This window comes from Lithobates pipiens, unplaced genomic scaffold (genome assembly GCF_037356315.1).
Source record: "Lithobates pipiens isolate NorthernLeopardFrog02 unplaced genomic scaffold, aLitPip1_a1.2 Scaffold_23, whole genome shotgun sequence".
NCBI classification, from domain to species: domain Eukaryota; kingdom Metazoa; phylum Chordata; class Amphibia; order Anura; family Ranidae; genus Lithobates; species Lithobates pipiens.
This window is the reverse complement of record NW_027507785.1, coordinates 69,058,420-69,084,172: the sequence shown is the minus strand read 5'-3', so window position 1 is coordinate 69,084,172 and position 25,753 is coordinate 69,058,420. Positions and strand designations below refer to the sequence as shown.

Genomic DNA, 25,753 nt, shown 5'->3' with positions numbered 1-25,753 from the left:
CTCTGGGGAATCTAGGATGGAAAAGGACCTGGGGGTCCTAGTAGATGATAGGCTCAGCAATGGCATGCAATGCCAAGCTGCTGCTAACAAAGCAAACAGAATATTGGCATGCATTAAAGAGGGGATTAATTCCAGAGATAAAATGATAATTCTCCCGCTCTACAAGACTCTGGTCTGGCCGTACCTGGAGTATGCTGTCCAGTTCTGGGCACCAGTCCTCAGGAATACAAAGAAGGGCAACAAAGCTAATAAAGGGTCTGGAGGATATTAGTTCTGAGGAAAGGTTGCGAGTACTGAACTTATTCTCTCTGGAGAAGAGACGCTTGAGAGGGGATATGATTTTAATATACAAATACCGTACTGGTGACCCCACAATAGGGATAAAACTTTTTCGCGAAAGGGAGTTTAACAAGACACGTGGCCACTCATTAAAATTTGCAGAAAAGAGGTTTAACCTTAAACTAAGTAGAGAGTTCTTTACTGTAAGAGCGGCAAGGATGTGGAATTCCCTTCCACAGGCGGTGGTCTCAGCGGGGGGCATCGATAGTTTCAAAAAACTATTAGATAAGTACCTGAACGGTCGCAAAATACAGGGCTATACAAAGTAATACGGACATATAATCACACACATAAGTTGGACTTGATGGACTTGTGTCCTTTTTCAACCTCACTACTATGTGACTATGTAAAATCCTTTTTCCACAACAACCCGAAATTTTCAAAATTCAATTGTCATAGGGACAGAAAGTGAGGTGAAATCTGAACGGGGCACAGACAGCAAAACAAATGTTACAGGGGTGTTAACCCTTCCCCATGCTACTCAAAAAGCTTTAAAATTATTTTTTGGGGCTGGAGTTACACTTAAAAAAATGTACCTGTTCCGACTTACAAATGAATTCAACTTAAAAACAAACCTACAGACCCTCTCTTGTTTGTCACCCGGGGCCCGGCTGTACAGACAATTGTCAATTCATTATCCATCCACTACAACACCTTGTGAACTAAATACACTTTGAACATTAAAGGAGAAAGATTCCCCACTGACAGATAACTAGGCAACAGGAACGATGGCTCACGCCAGCAATGCACTCCCGCTAACCTTCTTTCGCGGCTTCTTACGGCACACAAGAGAAAAAAGAAAAGGCAGCAAAGCCCAGTTCCTTCATTAGGGATGAAACACTAGAGCGTCCATTGCACGTTACAGAGCACATCCAGCTCAGGCTCCCCTGCTGCTTAACAGCTAATAAAACGATCAGTTATTTGAGGCACGCCAGCGAGCTGCCACAAAAATCTGTAGAGCCTGCACAGTGCCAGGTAGCCTAAAGCATCTAGAGGGTTGCAGGTGGCATCATATATGTCCTGGCATTCACTAAAGCATCAACACAGAGCAGAAACTTAAAGTACGATAGGTCTTAAAAGGGTCAGTCCACCTACAACTGGTGTTTCGTAATGGGCCACACTGGGGAGTTGATGGCCCCTTGAGTTAGGGCCATCAAGTGAGAAGATTCCTGCTGTTGTTTCTGGTTCCCACCGTTGTGCCCATTACAATGCCAAGAAAAGGGGGTGTGACTCTCCATGCTATGATTTATGTATAAACAAACAGAGATATAGAAAGGAGAGGAGGGTCAAGAGAACATTTGCTCAATCTAGATAAATACGATTTGACCAGGGGAAGACTATCTCTGTAGGCAATCCCTGACATCTCCTGACCAAGAACTCTTGAGCAGCAAATTGACTGTTTTTACCCAAAATAAGTCAAAACTCAAGTGTTCCCCACATCTCTCCTCCACAGGCCTACATATATACTTTCACTTAATGGGAACCTACACATTGATCTTTTGTAAGACCGACTGTTCAGTGCCCAAGCATGCCATCTAGAATCTGTAGGAACCTTATAACCCAATGATATACACAGGGGAGAATTAAAATCAGAGATCTTGTCAAAACAGAATAGCAACTTGGGTAACAATATCCAACAATAGACTTGGCCTTTAAAACAGTTAAGCCTCATAGACGGAGTGTGCTTGGCTATGTAGTTCCCAATCCTCCCGATCCTTTTAAAATATGCTTCTTTCCACCAGTAACCAAATAATCACCATTGCCTGGTAATGCCTTCAGGCTTTGAACCTCTATCCCTGAATTTCTTTTAGCCCTTGGACCAGCTATTCTAAACCAGGGTTCCTCCAGGGGTTTCTAGGGGTTTCTTGGGCAAATTCTTCTCAGAAGAAACTACTGACACCAATGATTTAACTATGTGTAAGTAGGACATTAATGCCTCTGACTACCAATGTAAGAAAAATTCACACCGCTAACCACCAGTGGTCCCACTGACCAATAATGTAATAAGCATTCTTCCAACTGATCACCAATGGAAGCAGCCTTTTCCCACTGACCACCAATGTAAGAAACATTCTTCCCACTGTCCACCAATATAAGAAACATTCTTCCCACTGTCCACCAATATAAGAAACATTCTTCCCACTGTCCACCAATATAAGAAACATTCTCCCCACTGTCCACCAATATAAGAAACATTCTTCCCACTGTCCACCAATGTAGGAAGCATTCTCCACACTCACCATAAATGTAAGAAGCATACTCCCCACTGACCACCAATGTAAGAAACTTAATTCCAATAGACCACCAATATAAGAACAATTCTCCCAACAGAGCACCAATGTATGAAGCATTCTCCCCACTGACCACCAATGTAAGAAGCATTCTTCACATTCGGATGAACGTATATATTTGCTGATAAGAAAACAATTGTTTTGAACATGTAATGGAACTTGGATACTTGTCTATATGATGGTTAGACACCTGATAATGTTTGTTTGTTTTTGAAAATATAAATAAACTTCTTTGTTAAAAAAAAAGAAGCATTCTTCCCACTGGCCACCAATGTAAGGAGCATTTTTTCCCATTGACCACCAATGTAAGAAGCATTCTTCTAATTGACTACCAATGTAAGAAGCATTCTTCTAACTGACTACCAATGTAAGAAGCATTATCCCCACTGATCAGCAATGTAAGGAGCATTCTTCACACTGACCACCAATGTAAGAAACATTCTTCCAACTGACCACAAATGAAAGAACAATTCTTCCAACAGTCCACCAATGTAAGAAGCATTTTCCCCACTGACCACCAATGTAAGGAGCATTTTTCCCATTGACCACCAATGTAAGAAACATTCTTCTAACTGACTACCAATGTAAGAAGAATTTTTTTCCCATTTGCCACCAATGTAAGAAGCATTCTTCTAACTGACTACCAATGTAAGAAGCATTCTTATAACTGACTACCAATGTAAGAAGCTGATCAGCAATGTAAGGAGCATTCTTCACACTGACCACCAATGTAAGAAACATTCTTCCAACTGACCACAAATGAAAGAACAATTCTTCCAACAGTCCACCAATGTAAGAAGCATTTTCCCCACTGACCACCAATGTAAGGAGCATTTTTCCCATTGACCACCAATGTAGGAAACATTCTTCTAACTGACTACCAATGTAAGAAGAATTTTTTTCCCATTTGCCACCAATGTAAGAAGCATTCTTCTAACTGACTACCAATGTAAGAAGCATTCTTCTAACTGACTACCAATGTAAGAAGCATTATCCTCACTGACCAGCAATGTAAGGAGCATTCTTCCCAATGACCACCAATGTAAGAAACATTCTTTCAATTGACCACAAATGAAGGAACAATTCTTCCAACAGTCCACCAATGTAAGAAGCCTTCTCCCCACTGACCATCAATGTAAGGAGCATTTTTTCCCATTGACCACCAATGTAAGAAACATTCTTCTAACTGACCACCAATGTAAGAAGCATTATCCCCACCGACCACCAATGTAAGAAACATTCTTCTAACTGACCACCAATATAAGAGGCATTCTTCCAATTATCCACCAATGTAATGAGCATTCTTCCCACTTACCATCAATATAATGAGCATTCCTCCCATTGACACCACGCTGAAGCACAGTGAGCTGTAGATAAAGTAATTATTGGCAGGACTTCCCTGAGACCTAAAAGCTATTTCAAGGGTTCCTCTGTCTTAGAAAAAAGGTTTAGAAATTCTGCCTTGGACAGTAGAAAACTTATCCTATTGCTTATTAATAAACATTTGGTATTCCTTTAGACAAAATACTTAAACATTCTCTGTGTTTAAAAAGAAATAATAAAAAAAAAACAAGGAGGAAGTTGCAATAGTAAACAGTGTTGGGTAAACCAGAGATTGGATGGATCCGATATATACAATAGATAGATACAATATACTACATACAGCCTTACAAATAATACTGTGCAAAACAAGACGGGACCATAAATGCCAAAATGTCACAATGACTGACCCATAATCGCCAACATTTTAAAATCTCTTCCACTTTGCTGCAGAGAGAGCGGACACATCCAAACTCTCCCTGCACAATGCCATCGCACCATGGAGGTGCTTACTAAACTGAAACTCAATACTTTATTTTTCAGATTAGCAACTATTAAGACGGAATAAGATATGAAGCTCACATGCATCAGAGCAAAACATTTATACTACGGTTGCCAAATTCTGAAATCTAGGGGCACGTCAACAAGAAAAATGCCTTCTTCCAATCTGAGAACAGTCCCCAGGACCTTTTGCAGCAATGGCTTAGATATCATATTGATTGGAAATTGCTGGCAGCGGCGGTTAACCTACCCAGAGGCTGGCAAGAGCTGGCGGCACTGATCGCACATGGAAATGAAAATTTCATGGCATTACCTGGCAAACTTCGTAGAGTAATTTGTATTCCTCATCGGCTCTCTTCAAGCTGCATAGGCTGCATCCCATGTTTGGAGGATGTCTCAGAGGGGACACATGCGTGCGGCCATCCAGGGGCTAGGAGGCAGAGATCCCAGGAAAAAGCAGTCACATTGATGCTGCTCGGCAATGACAGAAGGCACAGTGCTCCTCTGTGTGTCTCTGTGCTGTATCCTGACGCTGCAGAGCCCTCCCCTCCACAGCCGGAGTCTGGCTGCTGTGCACTGGTCCAGCACACACACTAAATACTGCTCCTCATGCATATTAATCAGATCTCATTGCCTATTCAGATGGAGCCACCGATACGAAAAGGCAGAAGTGAGCGCCGTGACACAACGCATTCCTCTTTTAAACAAGTGGCTTCAGAGCGACACTTAACCAAATGAAACCCTCAAAAGAATTTATCGCCCTTACAAGTCGATGGATAGCTATACCGAGTCCACAGAAAGCAGATTTGTCTGATATGACTGATAGATATGCAATAATAAACAAATGACAAATGGCGGGGAGAGATGAGTTTTTGGAGAACTGAGAATTTTTTTTCTGCAATCTCAAATAGCAAAATCAGCCTAAAGGGAATGCATAGTATTTTTGCAAAGGTAGCCGTAACTGTTTATTCCATGTGCAGACTGTGTTTCCTGCTTAGTGGGACTTGCACGGTGATTGCTTGCTAAAGGGTCAGTCCAACCAAAAGTGTTAAAGTGAAAGAAAAGCCTAATGCCACGTACACACGACCGGACTTTTTGACAACAAAGGTCCGACAGAACGAGTCCGTCAGACAATTTTATTGTGTGTGGGCTCCATTGGACCTTTGCTTGCCAAAAATCCGGCGGACTTTAGAAATGGAACACGTTTTAAATTTTCCAACCGGAACTCCGCCGGACCGAGAAATCCGTTCATGTATATGCTAGTCCGACGGACAAAAACCGACACTAGGGCAGCTTTTGGCTACTGGCTATGAACTTCCTAAGCCCCTGTACACACGGTCGGAGATTTCCACAACCAAATCCGTCGGATTTTGCCCGTCGGATTTTGTCCGTCGGATCTTGTCCGAAACGGTTGCATACAAATGGTCGGACAAAGTTGGCGAAAAATCCGATCTTTCAGAACTTATTCTAGTCCGGTCGTACGTCATCATGTTAGAAACCATCGGACTTTGGTGTCATTCTGTGTGGCCAAGTCCGTTCATTCGGAAAGTCCGTCGGAACTCCGCCGAAAATCCGTCTGAAAGACAGTCGGACCTAGTCCGTCGAAAAGTCCGGTCGTTTACGCGGCATAAGGCCCATTCACATCTGTGTGTGGCTGTAACTCGCATTCCCAATGTAAGGCACATTCTTCCAACCAACCACCAATGTAAGGAGCATTCTTCCCACTGGCCACCAATGTAAGAAACATTCTTCTAACTGACCACCAATGTAAGGAGCATTCTTCCCACTGGCCACCAATGTAAGGAGCATTCTTCTAACTGACCACCAATTTAAGGAGCATTCTTCTCACTGGCCACCAATGTAAGGAGCATTCTTCTAACTGAACACCAATGTAAGAAACATTCTTCTAACTGACCACCAATGTAAGGAGCATTATTACCACTGGCCACCAATGTAAGGAGCATTCTTCCCACTGGCCACAAATGTAAGGAGCATTCTTCCTATTGGCCACCAATGTAAACAGCATTCTTCCCACTGGCCACCAATGTAAGGAGCATTCTTCCCACTGGCCACCAATGTAAGGAGCATTCTTCCCACTGACCACTAATGTAAGCAGTATTCTTCCCACTGAACACCAATGTAAGGGCATTCTTCCCACTGACCACCAATGTAGAAAGGATGATGCACAAGAAACTCCGCAGATTGCTGAAAACAAGCAGAATAAGGACATGGATTACTGGAGCCATATCCTGTGGTCGGATGAGACCAAGATAAATTTATTTAGTTCAGATGGTGTCAAGCGTGTGTGGGGGCAACCAGGTGAGGAGTACAAAGACAAGTGTCTTGCCTACAGTCAAGCATGGTGGTGGGAGTGTCATGGTCTGGGGGTGCATGAGTGCTGCTGGCACTGGGGAGCTACAGTTCATTGAGGGAATCATGAATGCCAACTTGTACTGTGACATAGTGAACCAGAGCATGATCCCCTACCTTCAGAGACTGGGCCCCAGGGCAGTATTCCAACATGATAACGACCCCAAACACCCCTTCAAGACGACCACTGCCTTGCTAAAAAAGCTGAGGGTAAAGGTGAAGGACCAAGCATGTCTCCATACCTAAACCCTATTGAGCATCTATGGGGCATCCTCAAACGGAAGGTGGAGGAGTGCAAGGTCTCTATGATCCACCATCTCCGTGATGTCGTCATGGAGGAGAAGAAGAGGACTCCGGTGGCAACCTGTGAAGCTCTGGTGAACTCCATGCCCAGGAGGATTAAGGCAGTGCTGGGAAATAATGGTGGCCACACAAAATATTGACACTTTGGGCCCAATTTGGTCTTTTTCACTTTGTGGTGTACTCACTTTTGTTTCCAGCGGTTTAGACATTAATGGCTGTGTGTTGAGTTATTTTGAGGGGACAGCAAATTTACACTGTTATACAAGCTGTACACTCACTACTTTACATTGTAGCAAAGTGTCATTTGTTCAGTGTTGTCACAGGAAAAGATATAATAAAATATTTACAAAAATGTGAGGGGTGTACTCACTTTTTTCAGATACTGTACATACACTCTGTCAGTAGATAGTTACCGGTATAATTACGCTACAGAACAAATAGAGAATAATCTCAGCCACTGCACACCATACAAGTACAGCGTGTAATAAGTGATAGCTGCCTCAGCCTAACTCCATCCAGGCCACGCCCCAGACATGTTTCGCATGGGGGACATAGATGCCAGAGTGGAGACCCTAAAGTCGGTTTAGGTTCACAGTATAGATACTCTGTCACATTTAGAAATAATTTATAATATTAGACAATAAATGGTCACCTAATCAGTGTCTCTCTTGTCCTTGCTCTCTACTTACCTCTCTTGTCCAGTGGACCCAATGAATTCAAAATTTGCTCCTCTGAATATTCAAAAATGTGAAGGGTGTACCCACTTTTGTCAGATACTGTACATACGCTCTGTCAGTAGATAGTTACTGGTATAATTACGCTACAGAGCAAATAGAGAATAATCTCACCCACTGCACACCATACAAGTACAGCGTGTAATAAGTGATAGCTGCCTCAGCCTAACTCCATCCAGGCTACGTTCCAGACATGTTTCACCCCATCCACTGATTTCAAATGACTTCAAAATTTGCTCCTCTGAATTCTCACCTTCAAGGGATTGCACTTCCATCATGTGGTGCACTCCCACTGTGCGGGGCTCTCCCATCGTGTGGTGCACTCCCACTGTACGGGGCTCTCCCATTGTGTGGTGCACTCCCACTGTGCGGGCCTCTCTCATCGTGTGGTGCACGCCTAAATTCAGCTCATTCAGCATAGAAGGAAGCAGAGAGGAAGAAAAGGGCTGATGATCTCAGGGAGAAACACTGCTTGCTATTTATTGCTAATTTCACTTATTAGGCCCGTTTTACATGGCTGGGTAGCTCCAGCCATCAGATTCCTATGGCAAGGATCTGCCATTTCTTGCTGCTGGAATGACCAAGTTATGTGATCAGCAGGGCAGTCAGCTGCGTCCAGGCTCGGCCATCTGTACCTTACCACAGTTATCTCCTCAATGTATGGCTACATTCGAATAGCAGCGACCGCTGTCAGACTACCATTAGTTTACATGGGCTGGGTGGCCACTGCTAATCGCAGTGCTGAACTTGGGCAAAGGTTCTAGTTGAGGATTTTTGGATCAAATTTCCAATTAAACAGAATTTTATTACAACATGTCGGCAACATTGGCAGGTAAGGATTTCATTACCGGAATTAATCCAAATATTATGATGATATGGCTATTTATTTTTTAACCTCCCTGATCATATATGCAGTTCTTGATAAAATATCTCCTGATGAAGCCATGGTATGGTGAAACATGTAGAGAACTGGAATCTACTGCATATTTTCCTTCTACCGTATGGATATATAGAATATATATGATGCCATTATGCAGATTTTTTAAATGTTAAAATAAAACTTGGATGTATTTTATATATTTGTGTTGTGTCTTTGCACCTTAAAAATCGAAGATCTCTTCTCTTGTTACAAATTAGCAGAATACATATTGGCCTAAGCCAGTGATTCTCAACCAGGGTTACGTGGAACCCTAGGGTTCCTCCAGAGGTTGCTAGGGGTTCCTTCAGCATTGCACAATTTCTGCCTCTCAGATAAGTTCCCACTGACACCATTGATCTTTTTAACTATCTGTAAGGACATAACTCTTCCTAATGACCACAAGTGTAAGGACCATTCTCCCCACTGACCATCACATTAATGTATCATGAGTAGTAGATTTCTAATTTTTAGCAGGGGTTCCCTGAGACCGGAGAACTATTTCAAGGGTTCCTCTGTGTTGAAAAGGTTGAGAAAGGCTGGCCTAAACCTATGAAGAAATGTATTTATATACTTTTTTATTTGATATGTTTTATAGTAGAAAGTAAAAATATTGTTTGCTATTGTAAAAGAAAAAATATTGTTTGTTTTTGCTTTTCAACATTTTTTTTTTGTTTATAAAGCAAAAAAATAAAAAAAACACATGTGTAAAAAAAATTACGTAAATTTAGTTTTGTGTAGAGCGTTGTATGATCGCACAATTGTCAGCTAAAATAAGGCAGTGCTTTATCGCAAAAAATGGCCTGGTCATGTGGGGGGTCTTCTGAAGGTCAAGTGCTAAACCTGACCCCCAAAGCTTAGTCTTAACAAATCCTAACATAAGCTCACCCCTTAACATCAACTGACTCTTAAAATTAGCCCTTAACCTAATCTCCTAACCCTAAGCCTGATAATTATCTCAGTCAAAGAGATCATTACAAAATTACAAATTGGTAGTCTCACTTTAATATTCTTGCCATAATTACAGCAAACGCTGTATGCTAAATATTGTTCTTTGAATATTTTGCTATTTTATTATTAAATACATTTTGGAGTTTTACACGAGAATTGAACAGACTTTCTTGGAACTTTCCTCATCAATATAATTGACAGAATATCGAAAATTAATACCATAAAAACAGTATTTAACATAAACCCTCTGCATCTACAATACCATGTTATAATTTGAAAAGCCCTTGATTTTATTCAAAACTGTTTTAAATGAATCTGCCAAATCGACTGATTCTTCCAATAGATTTTGGCTGATGGAGTCCCATAATTCTCTGATTTACAAATATGCTGTTGGAATATATATATATATATATATATATATATATATATATATATATATATATATATGTGCACATTTCTTATAGTTAAAGTTTAATTTAGCTTATATTTTGCCTTCCATGGACCCCCCCCCCCCCCCCCCCAATTAACATGCTAATGACAATTTTTGATAAAAACTTTTTTTTTCATTGCATACCTTATTTTAGACCTAGTCATGGCATCACCGGATCTCTGTACTTTTCTATGCTACACCAGCAGGTCATGGCGTGTGGTGGGGGACAACAGGGTGCTGTAACTTCCTGGATACATCATCACCCTGATCTGTACCCCTTTAAGGAGCCCCCCCCCCCTTCTGTTGCAAGCAGTGATCAGGCTTTTTTGAGTTGTGCAAATATAAAAAAAATGCCTTGATGGGGGGGGTGTCAATCTGGAGGAGGGGGTGTTCCTAGATAGACTGTATTTGCATGTAGACCTCCTTAGGTGATGCTCATATGTGATGCTGAGCTACATTATTGAAAGAACTGAAATGCAATAAAGGAAAGGGATGGACCAGGGACTGTTAAGCTGAGGGGGAAGCTAAATGATGCTGGATGTCCCCCAGACAGGAAATGAGGGCTCTGACTTGCTGCAGCTCCTAAGGTACACTGTGAGATACTCACGGAGTGCAGTAAAATCAGAGTAAGCAATTCCAGTCCAGGAGAAGAGCCTGTGCAACTGTGCAAGACTGCTCAGATTTAACTTGCCATTTTTTTCTTTGGTAGCCAGCTTTGTGATCCAGAAATGTAATACATAGGGCTGCCGAGAAAACTCTGTGATTGGACTAGTGGTCAGTCACATGGCTGTGACAAGTCATTGGAATAGAGCTTGTTTTGGAGTCATTTGCAAAGCACTGTAATGTATGTGGGCTTTCTGAAGCAATGGTAAGGCCAGACCACTAATGCCGCGTACACACGACTGGACTTTCCGGCAGAAAAGGTCAGACGGAATTCCGAACGAACGGACTTGCCCACACATGAAAGTCCATTCATTTTCAACGTGATGACATACGACGGGACTAGAAAAGGAAGTTCAACAGCCAGTAGCCAATAGCTGCCCTTGCGTCGTATTTGGTCTGTCGGACCAGCATACAGACCAGCAGTTTTCCCGATAAGAATTGAGTCCATCGGACAGATTTGAAACTTGTTCTATTTCTAGGTCCATTGGAATTTTTTTTAAAGAAAAACGATCGGACTATCCCACACACAATCGGACTATCCAACGGAATGATTCCGTCGGACCTAGTCTGCCGGAAAGTCCGGTCGTGTGTTGCATTAGTCATACCTCAGGCCCTAAGGCTTGGTTGACACCTACAGGTACAGCCAAGCATGGGTGAATTCTTGTACATTTTTTGCAAATTTCCTTGCATCACAAGTAGGACAGAACTGTTTGCTATAAAGGTGAGAAACATGAAACAGAAGTCTTTGACTCTTTCCAAAAAACGGCCACACCAAACCAGATAGTGCTGGGAGCTCTAAGGCTTGGTTCAACCCTACAGGTGCAAGCAAGAATGGGCAAGTTCCTGTGCGTTTTTTGCCCATTCCCTTGCATCACGTGTAGCCCATTAATTCTTACAGGTGAGAAACGAAAAGAAAAATCCCTAACTCTTTCCCAAAATGGGTCACACTAAACCACGTGGTGTTGCAGGTCCTATGGCTTGGTTAAACCCTACAGGTGCAACCAAACATGGCCGCATTCCCATGAATTTTTACACATTTCCTTGTCATGTATAGGGCAGCCCATTAATTTCAAAAGGTTGCCCTACAGGTGAGAAACAGAAAACTGAAGTCCCTGACTCTTTCCCAAAACAGGTCACACCAAACTGCATGGTGCTGCAGGTCCTATAGCTTGGTAAACTCTACAGGTACAACCAAGTATGGGCACTTTCCCGTGTGTTAGTGTACATTCGCTTGGGTCATGTGTAGGGCAGCTTATTCATTCCAACAGGTTGCCCTACAGGTGAGAAAAATAAAACAGAAGTCCTCGACCCTTTACCAAAAATGGGCCATATCAAACCACATGGTGCTGCCGGCCCTAAGGCTTGGTTTACACTTACAGGTGCAACCTAGCATGTGCATATTTCTGGGTGTTTTTTGCATGATCCCTTGTGTTATAAGTGGAGCAGATCATTTATTTTAACAGGTTGTGCTACAGGTGAGAGAAACAAAATAGAAGTCCCTGACTCTTTCCCAAAAATGGGCAACACCAAACCACATGGTGCCACAGTATGTAATCACATGTTTTCAGATGTGTTGGAGGTGCCATTATCAATTAATCAGCTAAAAGCCAGCACGTTTCTCTGCATGTTGGTAAAGCGCACAATTTTCCCAACACAAAGATCTGAACCTAGGCTAAGCCCTTGTACACACGGTCGGAGAATCCATCGGAATGTGTCCTATCGGACCGTGTCGTCGGATAATCCGACTGTGTGTGGTATGCATCGGACTGATTCTGTCGGAATATCCGTCGGACCCAATTTTCCAACATGTTGGAAATATTTCCCGACCAACTGGGCCGATCGGACATACTCCGATCATGTGTAGAGAATTTTGATCGGACCAAGTGCCACGCATGCTCAGATCAAATTCCTACATCAAAGCTATTGGCTACTAGCCTGATTATAGTCCCATCGTAACGAAATTACGTCATCACGTTCTGAAAGATCAGATTTTTCGCCAACTTTGTCGGACCGTGTGTATGCAACAGTTTCGGACAAGATCCGACGGACAAAATCCGACGGGCAAAATTTGACGGATTTGGTTGTGGAAATCTCCGACCGTGTGTACAAGGGCTAAGAGCTCTTCACTCTCCCTGTTTGACTTTTTGAAAAGAGGAACACTGGAGACCATGAGAGAGTAAAGCAGCCACTAAGTCATTCAACTCGCAAGCGTTTACCCAAAAGCAGAAATGCCAGTCCTCGATGGACTAACCCTCCAATAGTACGTCTGTGAATTCACTGTAGGTGACCACCCAAGACCCCTGTTCCCCTCCAAAGGTTAACACTGATGTCCATTCTCTGGTACTGTCACCGAATGGCAGCAAAGGACGAGCAGGATGTCAGCGAGGTCTCTATTGTCTACAAGTGAACTTTTAACCTGCCTTTCAGGAAAAAAATGCCGGTCAGGAATTCTCAGTCCAATCTAATTTAACCCTGCCTTTTCTCCTCAATCTTCCTAATCCCTCACTGGGAGCCGCTACACGGCGCTAAATGAGCCATTTACCAGCAAAAATGGATGTTTGTTGGCCAGTTAAAACCTCCAGCTATTGTTCAGCTTTAATGCACCGCTAATGCAATTACCGCAGCACAGGAGCATATTTTAAAGGTGCACGATAAGCCTTGTACTATACATCTCCCTGCTATTAGCAGGACCGGTGGGGGGGCTGAAACATGACGGGAGGAAGAAAGTAAGCAACAAAGAATACAACAATATTATTATTATTATAATACCGGATTTATATAGAGCCAACAGTTTGTGCAACGCTTTGGGGGCAGACAGTACAGTTATAATATGATTCAATACAGGAGGGATCAGAGGGCCCTGATCGTTAGAGCTTACAATCTAGAAACACAGAAGAGTATGGATTGATGGCAAACTGAAAATAATTTTTATTGACGATACACCTTAAATAATTAATAAAAATTAACTGAAAATAATTTTATGACTTGACTTTTATGGATTTTACATTCACCTTGTTGTTTCATATTTTCATTATTGTATTTTAGATTCAGATAATAGGTGTGATCACCATTCCTCTACTGAACTGCCGGAATAGTAGAAAACAGCAGATCACAAACTTACATTGAGAGAGAGAAAAAGAAAAGCATGATCACTATTTATCAATTCTAGGAAGGAAGCAGAGACTGCATATGTAATCAGCACATATAACTGCCCATACATTTAAATATATATATATATTTGGGCTGTGAAAATTAACGATTGATTGTTCGATTAATCGTTAATTTCTTTGATCGATCAAAATAATTTTGATCGAGGAGGATCCGCGGAGTGAGCTCTGCGGTCTCGCCCATAGGAGAGGCCGCTGCTTCGGCCTAGCTCCGGAGCCGTGGCCATCTTGGTCCACCTGACGGCGGCTTAGACGTGCATGCTGACGTCATCATCGCCCGCCTGCTTGTGCCTATTTGTGTCTACTCTGAGGATGGACGGGTCTGCCTGCTGTCTATTACGGACAGAGCAGGCAATCGTGAATATTAAGGTATGGGGGAGATGTGGACATTACAGTATGGGGGAGATGTGGACATTACAGTTAAAGTTAAACTAACTTTCTACATTTTTCTTAAAGTTTAATAAAAAAATTGTAAAAACTGTATGTGCGTTATAATTAATCGAAATTAGTCGATTAATCGATTTAAAAAAATTTGATTAATCGAACAGGAAAATTTTAATCAGTAACAGCCCTAATATATATATATATATATATATATATATATATATATATATATATATATCCTAATATATATATATATATATATATATATATATATATATATATTATACTCTTTATTACAAATTTTTCTTACATATTACTTAATTACATAATTTTACATTTTATTTTCCTGCTATACAATTCTTTCATATATTTCCAATATTATATATATATATATATATATATATATATATATGTATATAAGGCCTTGAAAAACATTATTAAACACTATTAATTTAATACAGGTACTTATATAGCTACTAATACGTTTTTTTTTTTTCATTTGAACAAAAGAAATCTTGCAGATTCCTCCATCCAGATTCCTCAAATCCCCAGCTGCAATTACTGTTTTCTGACAGCTGGCACCAGTGGCTGTCAGAATACCTAAACAGTGGCTGTATCTGATTTAATGCGGCCGCTGTTCAGCTGACAATTTTCCTTTTGGCTCCTTAGTACAAGTAGTATAGTGGCTCCTCCCGGCCTCCTCAGTTTTTGTTTCGTTCAGCCCGCCGGGTTGAACGAAAAATAAAAAAATAACTGATAGTGTGTTCCAGGCTTTATATATATACAATGGCCTCAGGTGGTACACAGAGATGAAACAAATCCTCAGACATAAGTTGTACCAGTTTATCTGCAACTCCCTCTCCTACTTTCATTTAAAGTCCACAATTTAAACAGCATTTCTGATCAGCTGAGGGTATTCTGGGACCTGAGTGGAGGGAATTGACACCCCCCTTCTACACAGACTCATAGGATAACATGCACAACCAAAGCTGACAATCACAGGCTGTGTGCTGAAGCTCCCCTCCCCACTCCCCCTGGATCCCTAGGAGTTGGCATAACATGTCAGAAGTGACTCATTAAGATAGCAGAGGAAGGAGACATCACACTAGATCAGGGATATGCAATTAGCGGACCTCCAGCTGTTGCAGAACTACAAGTCCCATGATGCATAGCAAGACTCTGACAGCCACAAGCATGACACCCAGAGGCAGAGGCATTATGGGACTTGTAGTTTTGAAACAGCTGGAGGTCTGCTAATTGCATATCCCTGCACTAGATGCTTTGGATTTAGACAAGTACACACTATAGAAGGATACGCTTTGTTCATTTTTCATATATGAGGTTTACAATCACTTCATCGGCCTTACAAAATGGCACCTTTTCTCTGTATTGGTAGAAGATAGACTTTGGACATCTTTCATAGACTGCCAATGCAGTGTCTTCTTCAGAAAAATGTTGGTGAATTGCCCGCCATGCCAGATTGGAAGTTCTGAATTCATCTGCAGAAATATTATAATATTCATAGGCTTGACATGTATTGAAGCCAAAGAAAAACCATGATAGCAAGGCACCCAGTATTTTATAAGGAGGTCAGCAAAGGTAGCCCACCTACCTTGCTCATAATAGATTCCTGGTAAAAAAAAAGGCACAACCAGTGAATAGTTAAAAAATATATAATTTAAAAAATAATAGTATTTAACCAGAAAGTGCTACTAAAAAATAACAAACACTGCCAGCTAATACGACCCCGTATGAAAAATCTATAGCAATCATTGTGCATGTAGTGATCTATTCATAGGTGATTCATCTATTCATACTGATCTATTCATAGAGATCTATTCATAGGTGATTCATCTATTCATAGAGATCTATTCATAGGTCACAGAACAAATAATGCTACTAACTGATCTGCAGAAGGAAGAGAAAGGAAATGGACTACAGCTCCACCTGCTGGTCCAAGGAGGTATAGCAGGGGCTCTCTAGGCCTGGTCCTACAGACGAAGAGAAGAGCCCGCTTCTGTAAGAAAACTGGACATGTACGGTAATCAAGAAAAATTCTCCTGCAGACAGATTGTGTTTTCATTACAATTTCGTGCTGGGAAAGAGGGGGACAGTTCCCGGCTCCTGTAATTAAAGTATAACTAAAGGCAAAACCCGTCAGGTTCTGATTACCGTCTGTGCCCTGATTAAGGGGGTTTTACCCTCTCTCTTTGCCCTGTTATCAAGAGTGTTAAGGTCCATACACACGATCTGACTTTTTGACAACAGACATGCAAATTAGCTGTTTTGAGGCAACATCCGATCGTGTGTATGCTCCATCGGACAATTTTTTCCGGTTTTCATCGGACTTTTGTTGGCTGTGCAAAAGGACAAACTTACCGGCAACAAAAGTCTGACGGAGCAAAGTCAGATCGCGTGTACAGAAAACCATAGGACTTTTGTACAAAGTACAAACACGCATGTTCAGAACCAATGCAAGAGATCAGACAACAATGCAGAAGTTGACCAAAGGTGGCGGTAAAGAGCAGAAAACCCACGTCATTTGGGGAAAGTTGGCTGAAAAACTCCTGCTGTGTGTATGCAATACAAGTTCACGGCCAACGCCCTTTGTATTAAAAATCCACGAGAAAGTTTGTAAATAGTCTGATCGTGTGTATGAGGCTTAAGAGAAATAAGACTCCACATTTTGGCTTGTCACCAGAACAGGAATAGAATGAACATCTTCCAGTGAGGACACCAGTTCAAGTGACGACCACTTTGGAGGGATTTTCGCTAACTTTTGGAAATGAAAAGAAATCTTCCAAATGGATGACACAGGTGGCAGAGGCTTCCCTATTCGCTTGAATTGGTCACTTTCAGTGGATTTGCAAAATGTTGGATAGTTTTTGCCGCACATGCGAAGAAAAGCATGTGAACTTCACGTTCTCTGTCAGTTGGGGGTGCTAAAAACAGGGCCCAACTGCATGTATTTAACGCCCCTCAACCGCTAGTCTAAACAAGCCCTAAGCGTCTCTGGAGCAGTCAAACAGTATATAAAAAGATAAGCGTGATACAGGTTTATGCTAGGTCCAGTCAAAGGTGAAAGGGGAGTTCTAGGCTCCTCCAGCAAAAAAAATGAACAGTCAGCAGCTACAAATACTGTAGCTACTGACTTTTAATATTAGGACATTTACTTGTCCTGGAATCCATCGGTGTCTTCATCCGAGCCCATTTTTCAATTCACAGCTGATTCCCTACTGCTCATGCGCAACGTGCGTCACGCTTTGTGAATGGCCCGGCAGCAGGGGAAGGAGGAGGGGGGCCAAACTTCTGGCTGAGCTTGCCGCAGAAAACTCATCGTAAGTGGGAGGGGGTACCTGTCAGAATCAGCTACCCCTTCCCCCCCGGAAAGGAGTCAAATGTGGCAGTGGAGGGGAGAAGGAGGCAGACAAGTGGAGCTTCCCCATTTGGGTGGAGCTCTGCTTTAATTATCTTGAATGACACAAAACAAGCTCCTGCGCTCGGGTGCCCGGTCAACTAAGTAAGTGGCGCAGCCAACCCCCTTAGCAGAGTCAATGGAATGTCACAGATCTTGCTGTCCTCCTCAGAATAATGGGTATCCTTACAAGTGAAACATACAAAAAGAACAGGAGGGCGCACGACCTTCTGCATTACCAAAGATAGAATTTATTCATAAAATACAAGAAATATACTCACAAACGAGCTTTAAAACAAGGCGTATCAATACTCCAGTAATTGTGAGTAGTATGTCTAGACGCAACCTGGACCAGATATTGGAGGAACCAGATGGCTTTGCAAGCGGCTTACGCGTTATGAGGGTGAACCCTCTTCCTTTCACCATCACTATGGCTCTGTGGAAGAGGGTTCGCCCTCGTAACGCGTAAGCCGCTTGCGATGCCATCTGGTTCCTCCAATATCTGGTCCAGGTTGTAGGCATCTAGAGATACTACTCGCAATTGCTGGAATATTGATAAGCCTTGTTTTAAAGCTCGTTTGTGAGTATATTTCTTGTTTTATTTTATGAATAAATTCCATCTTTGGCAATGCACAAGCTTGGTGCGACCTCCTGTTCTTTTTGTATGTTTTAATTATCTTGAAAACAGGTTGTGGGATGTAGCCAAGATGTTTCGGGGACTCACAGCTCCCTCTTCATTGGGGCTTGAGTGCTGGTAATGAATGGTGTATACTGGACAGTCATCTTATCAAATGAGGATTCAGATGAAGCTAAAACACCAGTCTTTAGTTTATACATTTACAGGTATACTATTATATGTTAAAATTAAAGCATATGTAAACCCAACAATTCATATTCCTGATATGTGTCTGCTGTACCATGTACTTGTATGAGAAAATATTCTGTTCTCTTTCTATTGCTTCCTTTGTGTGAAATCCCCGGTGTTCCTGCCAGTCCCTAAGCAGGAGAACACAGTATGATCAGTTTTCTAGCTTTGCTGGGAACTCAGCCTGCTCCCCTCCAATGATCAGGCTGGTCCTGACACTTCCCCCTGCACAGTCATTCACTGGTCAGATAAGTGTGCTGCTGCTTCTCCCTCCTCCCCTCCCTCCTTCCCTAGCCCTCTAATTGGATTGGATCAGGACATCTATTGCCAACCCTGGATTTTAGGACAGAAGGTTAGCTTTCCAATAGGCATTAGCCCCCCTTTTCTCTACTGTATTATCCTCATGACGCCATACCCTTCCCTCTGCAGTTTAAATACAGCACGGCTGCGATTTCACAAGCTTATTAAGATCAGATAGGCTTTAATAGGCCCAATAAAGCAAACCGAGTATGAAAATTTAATTTTGAAAATGTGGAAGCTTAATTAATTATGTATCAGAGAAATTAATTCTTCACACCATTTAATACATACCGGCTGATTTATCAGATCTGAATATTTGGATTCTCTGACAGCTGGAAATATAAAAAGCACAAAAAGCAAATTGCGATTTAATTGGATCGGGCTTGGGTGTAATAGCTGCAATGTTTGCTCCAGTGACTCCACCTTTTCATCCATTGTTAATTAATTAAAGGAGAACTCTAATGTTCTATCATAACATCATATCATCATTTTTTGTGAGCAAATAGCGGACAGACAGTGTGTGTCTGGGTCCATGAGTACCTGTCAAAGTCGGAGCTACAAGTGAGTCCATCCACCCACTTCATCTCCATGACCAAAAACCCGCATGCAGGTCCACTCTTCTTGGAATGGATAAACGACCGGATCATTGCACTGTAGGAGCCAATGTGCCAGTGTGAATGACTGGGCACCGCCAAATTGGATGTGCTGTTGGCAGCCCTGGCAGTGTGTCAGGGATATCAAGTTTTTTCCTTCCTTGCAGTTACATAAAAGGATATGTAGAGAAGTGAGGGGAGAGGCAGAGGAGCTGGGCCATCACAGGCAGTACTTTAGACACTCCCAAAAGAGGAGAAGCATTGAAGCAAGGAGGAAGGGGGCTGTGTTAGGGAACAAATTCATCTGGAGAAGTCAAATTTTCTACCAAGTTGAGAGGAACATTTCAGAAAGGAAAAACACTGCAAGCGTTTAAAACGGTTGATTTTTCTGTGCTTTTACCTGGAATTGTTTACATTGGTGACAGGATTGCAGATGAACGTGCACCCTCAGTTGATCCGGGCATACATGGTAACGTGATCACTGGCCAATAGACAAGCCTGGTCAGACCTCTCTAGCGTAAGATAATCTAACCAGAAACAATAGCGACTAGATACAATCTAGGTGATAGCCCAGTCTATGCAAGATTGTTCCTCTAGAGCAGGGGTCTCAAACTGGCGGCCCTCCAGCTGTTGTGAAACTACAAGTCCCATGAGGCATTGCAAGGCTGATAGTTACAAGCATGAGTCCCACAGGCAGAGGCATGATGGGAGGGCTGCCAGTTTGAGACACCTGCTCTAGAGGTTGCTAGGAGTTTCTTGAGCTGTGGCCGATTGACCTCCCATATGATGGTGCCTGCATGGATCTGGGTTCAACACTACTTGGCAGAGCCAGCAACATGACACCAATTATCTTTTAAGCTGTGTTTAGGGGTGGCATTCTTCCAACTGAGAGGCATTCTTTACACTAACAACCAACGAAAGGAGAATTCTTCCCACCTACCTGACTACCAAAGTAAGAAGCACTCTTCCCACTTTCCTCTGGCTGACATTTTAAGGGATATTCTGACCACCAATGTAAAGAACATTCTTCCCACTGATCGCCAATGTAAGAGACATTCTTCTCACTGACCACCAATGTAAGAGAAATTGTTCCCACTGGCCACCAATGTATAGAATATTCTTCCTACTAATCACTAATGTAAGGGACATTCTTCCCACTGACCATCAATATAAGGAAAATGCTTCCCACTGACTTGACTACCAATGTAAGGAGCTTTCTTCCCTGATCCCACTCACCACTATTTTAAGGGATATTGTGACCACCAATGTAAAGAACATTCTTCCCACTGGCCAAAAATGTAAAGAGTAGTCTCCCCACTGATCACCAATGTAAGGGACATTCTTCCCACTGGCCACCAATGTAAGGGACATTCTCCCCACTGACCACCAATGTATAGAATATTCTTCCTAGTAATCAGTAATGTAAGGGACATTCTTCCCACTTACCACCAATGTAAGGAAAATGCTTCCCACTGACCTGACTACCAATGTAAGGAGCTTTCTTCTCAGTTCCCACTCACCACTATTTTAAGGGATATTCTGACCACCAATGTAAAGAATTTTGTTCCCACTGATCACCAATGTAAGAGACATTCTTCCCACTGATCACCTCTGTAAGCCCTTGTACACACAGTCGGAGATTCCGACGGAATGTGTCCTATCGGACCGTTTTGTCGGATATTCCGACTGTGTGTGGTCTCCATCGGACTGTTTCCATCGGAATATCCGACGGACCAACTTTTCCAACTTGCCGGTAAAATTTTCCGTCAAAATGCTCCAATCGGACATACTCCGATCATGTGTAGCCTACTCCGACGGACAAAGTGCCACGCATGCTCAGATCAAATTCCTAAACCAAAGCTATTGGCTACTAGCCTGAACGTAGTCCCGTCGTAACTAAATAACGTCATCACATTATGTACAATTGGATTTTCCGACAACTTTGTCCGACCGTGTGTATGCAACAGTTTCAGACAAAATCCGTCGGACAAAATCCAACGGATTTGGTTGTTAGAATGTCCGACCGTGTGTACAAGGGCTAAGAGACATTCTTCCCACTGACCACTGATGTAAAGAATATTCTTCCCACTGATCACCAATGTAAGGAATATTCTTCCCACTGACCCCCAAAAAAACTTTAGCAGTGGTTCCCTGAGACTTGAAAACTATTTCACGGGTTCCTCTAGGGCAGGGGTCTACAAACTTTCTAAACAAATGGCCTAATAACTGTCTTTCAGACTTTAGGTAGTCAGGAGATATAGACATTATTTCAGGCTTGGTGGTCAATGGGAGTAAAAATAATTATATAGCATCTGAGGTTAGTAGAAGGAGGAATAGTGCCACATCATTGGTATTAGTGGGTGGAATAGTGCCCCAGCATTGGTGTCCATGGAAGGTATAGCACCCCATCATTAGTTTCAGTGGGAGGAATAGTGCTCCATTGTTGGTGCCAGTGGGAAGTATAGCACCCCATCATTGGTGTCAGTGATATGAATAGTGCCCCATTGTTGGTATCAGTTGAAGAATAGTGGACCATCATTGGTGTCAGTAGGAGGAATAGTATCCCATCATTGGTGTTAGTGGAGGGAATGGTGCCTTATTGTTGGTGTCAATGTGAGGAATAGATCCCCATCATTGGTATCAGTGTGAGGAATAGATCCCCATCATTGGTATCAGTGTGAGGAATAGAGCCCCATCATTGGTGTTATTGGAAGGAATAGTGCCATATTGTTGGTGTCAATGTGAGGAATAGATCCCCATCACTGGTATCAGTGTGAGGAATAGTGCCTTGTATCAATGGGGGGAAGAGTACTCCAAGGGCTGGATAAGGCAAGCGAAGGGCCGCCTTTGGCCTTAGGTAGTTTGAAGACCCCTGCTTAACAGTGGAAAGGTTGAGTAAGGCCAGTTGGACATAAAATCATCCAAGGATCATATGTCCACAGCCTTTTTACTACGTTACAATTGTTTTCCTCCATCTCTACTTTGTAACAATACAAATGAATTTCTTTCTTCTGGCTACATTTTACATCTGCAAAGCAACACAACTGTTCATACAGTGAATATTAAATATACCTGTTTTACAAGTCAGTTAAAAGACTACAATACCACCCACACCGAGGCAGACACAGTTATAATAACACAAAGGTTTTAATGGTCTCCAGAAGCCCTGATCAGAAATCCTTTGAAATGTAATTTTTTTCCCTGCCGCATTCAGAATATGCCAGAGAGAACATCTAATTAATGTTTAAAATATGCACCTTTTCTTTCGAGGGGCAGCTAACGAGTAAAAACTCTGTGTAATGATGTAATCGGGCTTGTCAAAAAAAAAAAGAGGAGAAAAAGGAGAGCGAGAGAAAGGACACAGAGACAGAAGGCAGGGCAGTGTCAGGGGACCCCGGGTGACATGTCATCTTCTAATTAACTAAGTGTTCCTTTAAACTGTCAAAGTCAAGCAGACCCCTCGCTCTGCCTTTTATAAATATTCATGGGGCACAGCCTGCGACTTCTGATTGCGATCCCGGAGGTTGGAGCAGAACATGTGTCTGCGACTGTGCACAGGGAGAGAGAAGAAGGCTTGGATGGTGTCTAAACACTGTCCTCCTTCCCAGGGCGCTTATTGATTTCCAAATTATTAAATACTTTGCCTGTATTGAAAAAATAATTATTTCCCTGTTGCCGTCAGATGCTAATTTATTCCTGCTTTCCCAATAAATGTCCAAGAAAACTGTCCCAGCGCCCCCAATTTGGAATAAACAAATAGATACAAGTTTACTATGCAGAAACTTATGATGTGTAAAATAACTAATGTATAAGGTCTAGGGCTATATTCACAATGGTCACCGAGGAACGAGCAAAATTGTGCGATTTTGCATGCGTTCATGAAATGTGGAAAAAACATGTCACAGTTTGCACTGCCACTAATTGTTAATGGCATCCCAAATGCGGCACAAAAAACACACTTTTTAAGCCCCATACACACTATTTTCTGCTGATTTTTTTCCCTTCAGATTTACCAAAACCATATAATATGAGGTCAAACCTTAGGAGTTTCAATTTGTATGCAATCAGGCAGGCCCTTGCACTACATGGTTTTGGTAAATCTGAAGACAAAAATCAGCAAAAAATCTCATAGTGTGTACGGGGCTTAAGCCACCGGTCAGATCGTTGCAATTTGACATGCAATTTGATAGGAGCGTGAGCCTGCACAGATGTCTTTCAAGTCGCCCCCTGAAGTCGGACTGAAATGCGGCTTTGAAATTGTGCGAGATCAGATGAACTTGCACGATTTAAAATCCGTTTTTAATGTGAACGAGGGCTTACTGTGGACTAACTATCTGTTTTAGTGACCACTATGACCAACACAGAATCTAGTGGGCAATCAAAAATGTGACAGTTGTCACCAGAACGGGAGGGGAGATGCCTCCAATTGAGACACCTGAAATGGCAGTCTTCCTCAACCTTTTTATCTTAGTGGATCTCTTGAATTATAATGTTTGGTTCTTAGGGAACCCTTGCTAATAGCTACTGTATCTCATTATCGGATCTAGAGGAGTGCTGGGGTGGGCTGCGCTCTCCCAGATTTCAGTTACACCCCCCCCCCCCAAAGATTACTCACCATCCCTGACGCTATGCCGACAGTCTCCCATCCCTGCACACAACCCAGGCTAAGAACAGGTAGCAATGTCTCCTCCTTCCCACACAGCACGCACTGTAGCTGACATCTGATTCCCCTACACACAGCTACAATCTGCACAGTGTATAGCTGGCTATTGCATCTGTGTTGCGTTCTGACCGACCAGGGAATTTCACTGGTCAGAACTGCAATATAGCAGCAAGCTATACACTGTGCAGATCCTAGCTGTGTGTAGGGGAATTGGATTCCCCCTACAGTGTGTGCTGTGTGGGGAGGAGGAGATCTTTCTGCCTGTGCTCAGGCTGTGTACCGTGCAGGGATAGGAGAAAGAACTCTGCCTAGTGTCATGCCCTGCTGTCCCACTGTCCTGGGCCCTGCTGACCTACTGTCCTCAACCCTGTAAACTGTCCTTCAAACTAATAGCCCCTGTACACTGCCCTACAAACTGTGGAACCCCAACCTTTTGCTCCCCTGACATTTTTCACTGCACCCCACGTCCAGCAGGCTACATCTAGCCCTGCTGCACCTACAGCTAAGGATACATCAGTATGAACAGTAAGTTGAGATATACTGTAAGAAAAAAGAAAAGAAATAAGGAATGTGACATGCGTAAGGTGTTAGAGCTGCTACCTTAACTGATGGTCAGAGGGAGAAGGACCACTTACATTGAAGTTCACTGACAAAGAGGTCTCCTTACATTGGTTGTCAGAGGGAAGAATGCTCCCAACACTGGTTGTCATCGGAAATAATGCTCCTTACACTGTTGGTCAACTGGAAGAATGCTTCTTACACTGGGAGTCAGCGGGATGAATGCTACTTACATCAGTGGTCAGTGGGAGGAATGCTCCTTACATTGGTGGTCAGTGGAAATTCCCCTCTTACAGACAGCTAAAAAGATCTTATTTGAGAGGCAGAAATAGCTCATCTTTCACGGTAACCCCTCGCATGCTCTGGAGGAACCTTAGTTGAGAAAGGCTGCCTTATGACAACTGAGAAACACTTCCATTCAGAGTCATAGTTATCGCTCTCCAATCATCAGAGAGAAAGAGATTTTCTGATTGCCTATTTATAGGTCTGACTCAGCAGGAAGCATGCCAGACCTTTACAGAGAGACCACTGGTTCCACACAGAGGGAAATGGTCCTTCTTTGCAGCATGCTGGCAGGGTTCAGCCATCTTTACTCAGGCTGTGGCTGCTTTGTAGAATGAATTCAACTGTAATGCCGCGTACATGCCATCGGACTTTCCGACGGGAAATGTATGTAAGCTTGTTGTCGGAATGTTTGAGAGCAGGTTCTCTAATTTTATGCCAACAAAACTTGTTGTCGGAAAGTCAGATCACGTGTACACAAATCCGTCGCACAAAAGTTCACACATGCTCTGAATCAAGCAGAAAGAGCCGCACTGACTATTGAACTTCCTTTTTCTCGGCTTGTCGTATGTCTTGTATGACACCACATTCCCACGTTCGTAATTTTGGGCCAACACTTCTGCGACCGTGTGTATGCAAGACAAGTTGGAGCCAACATCCTTCGGAAAAAAATCCATGGTTTTGTTGTCGGAAAATCCGATTGTGTGT

At 42.6% G+C, this 25,753-nt stretch overlaps 1 protein-coding gene across 3 annotated transcripts in view; it reads right to left on the bottom strand.

Annotated features, from left to right (window-relative positions):
• PDZRN3 (PDZ domain containing ring finger 3) overlaps positions 1-25,753 on the bottom strand; it is a 339,591-nt gene that overhangs the window by 72,057 nt on the left and 241,781 nt on the right. The window contains exon 1 of one of the 3 annotated variants that reach the window (XM_077451825.1): positions 4,765-5,004. The exons of the other annotated variants lie outside the window; for them this stretch is intronic. Within the exon in view, the coding sequence (XP_077307951.1) occupies positions 4,765-4,833 (69 nt within the window). The 5' untranslated portion in view covers positions 4,834-5,004. Of the gene's footprint in view, positions 1-4,764; positions 5,005-25,753 lie in introns of those variants that run through there. 3 annotated transcript variants of the gene reach the window in all.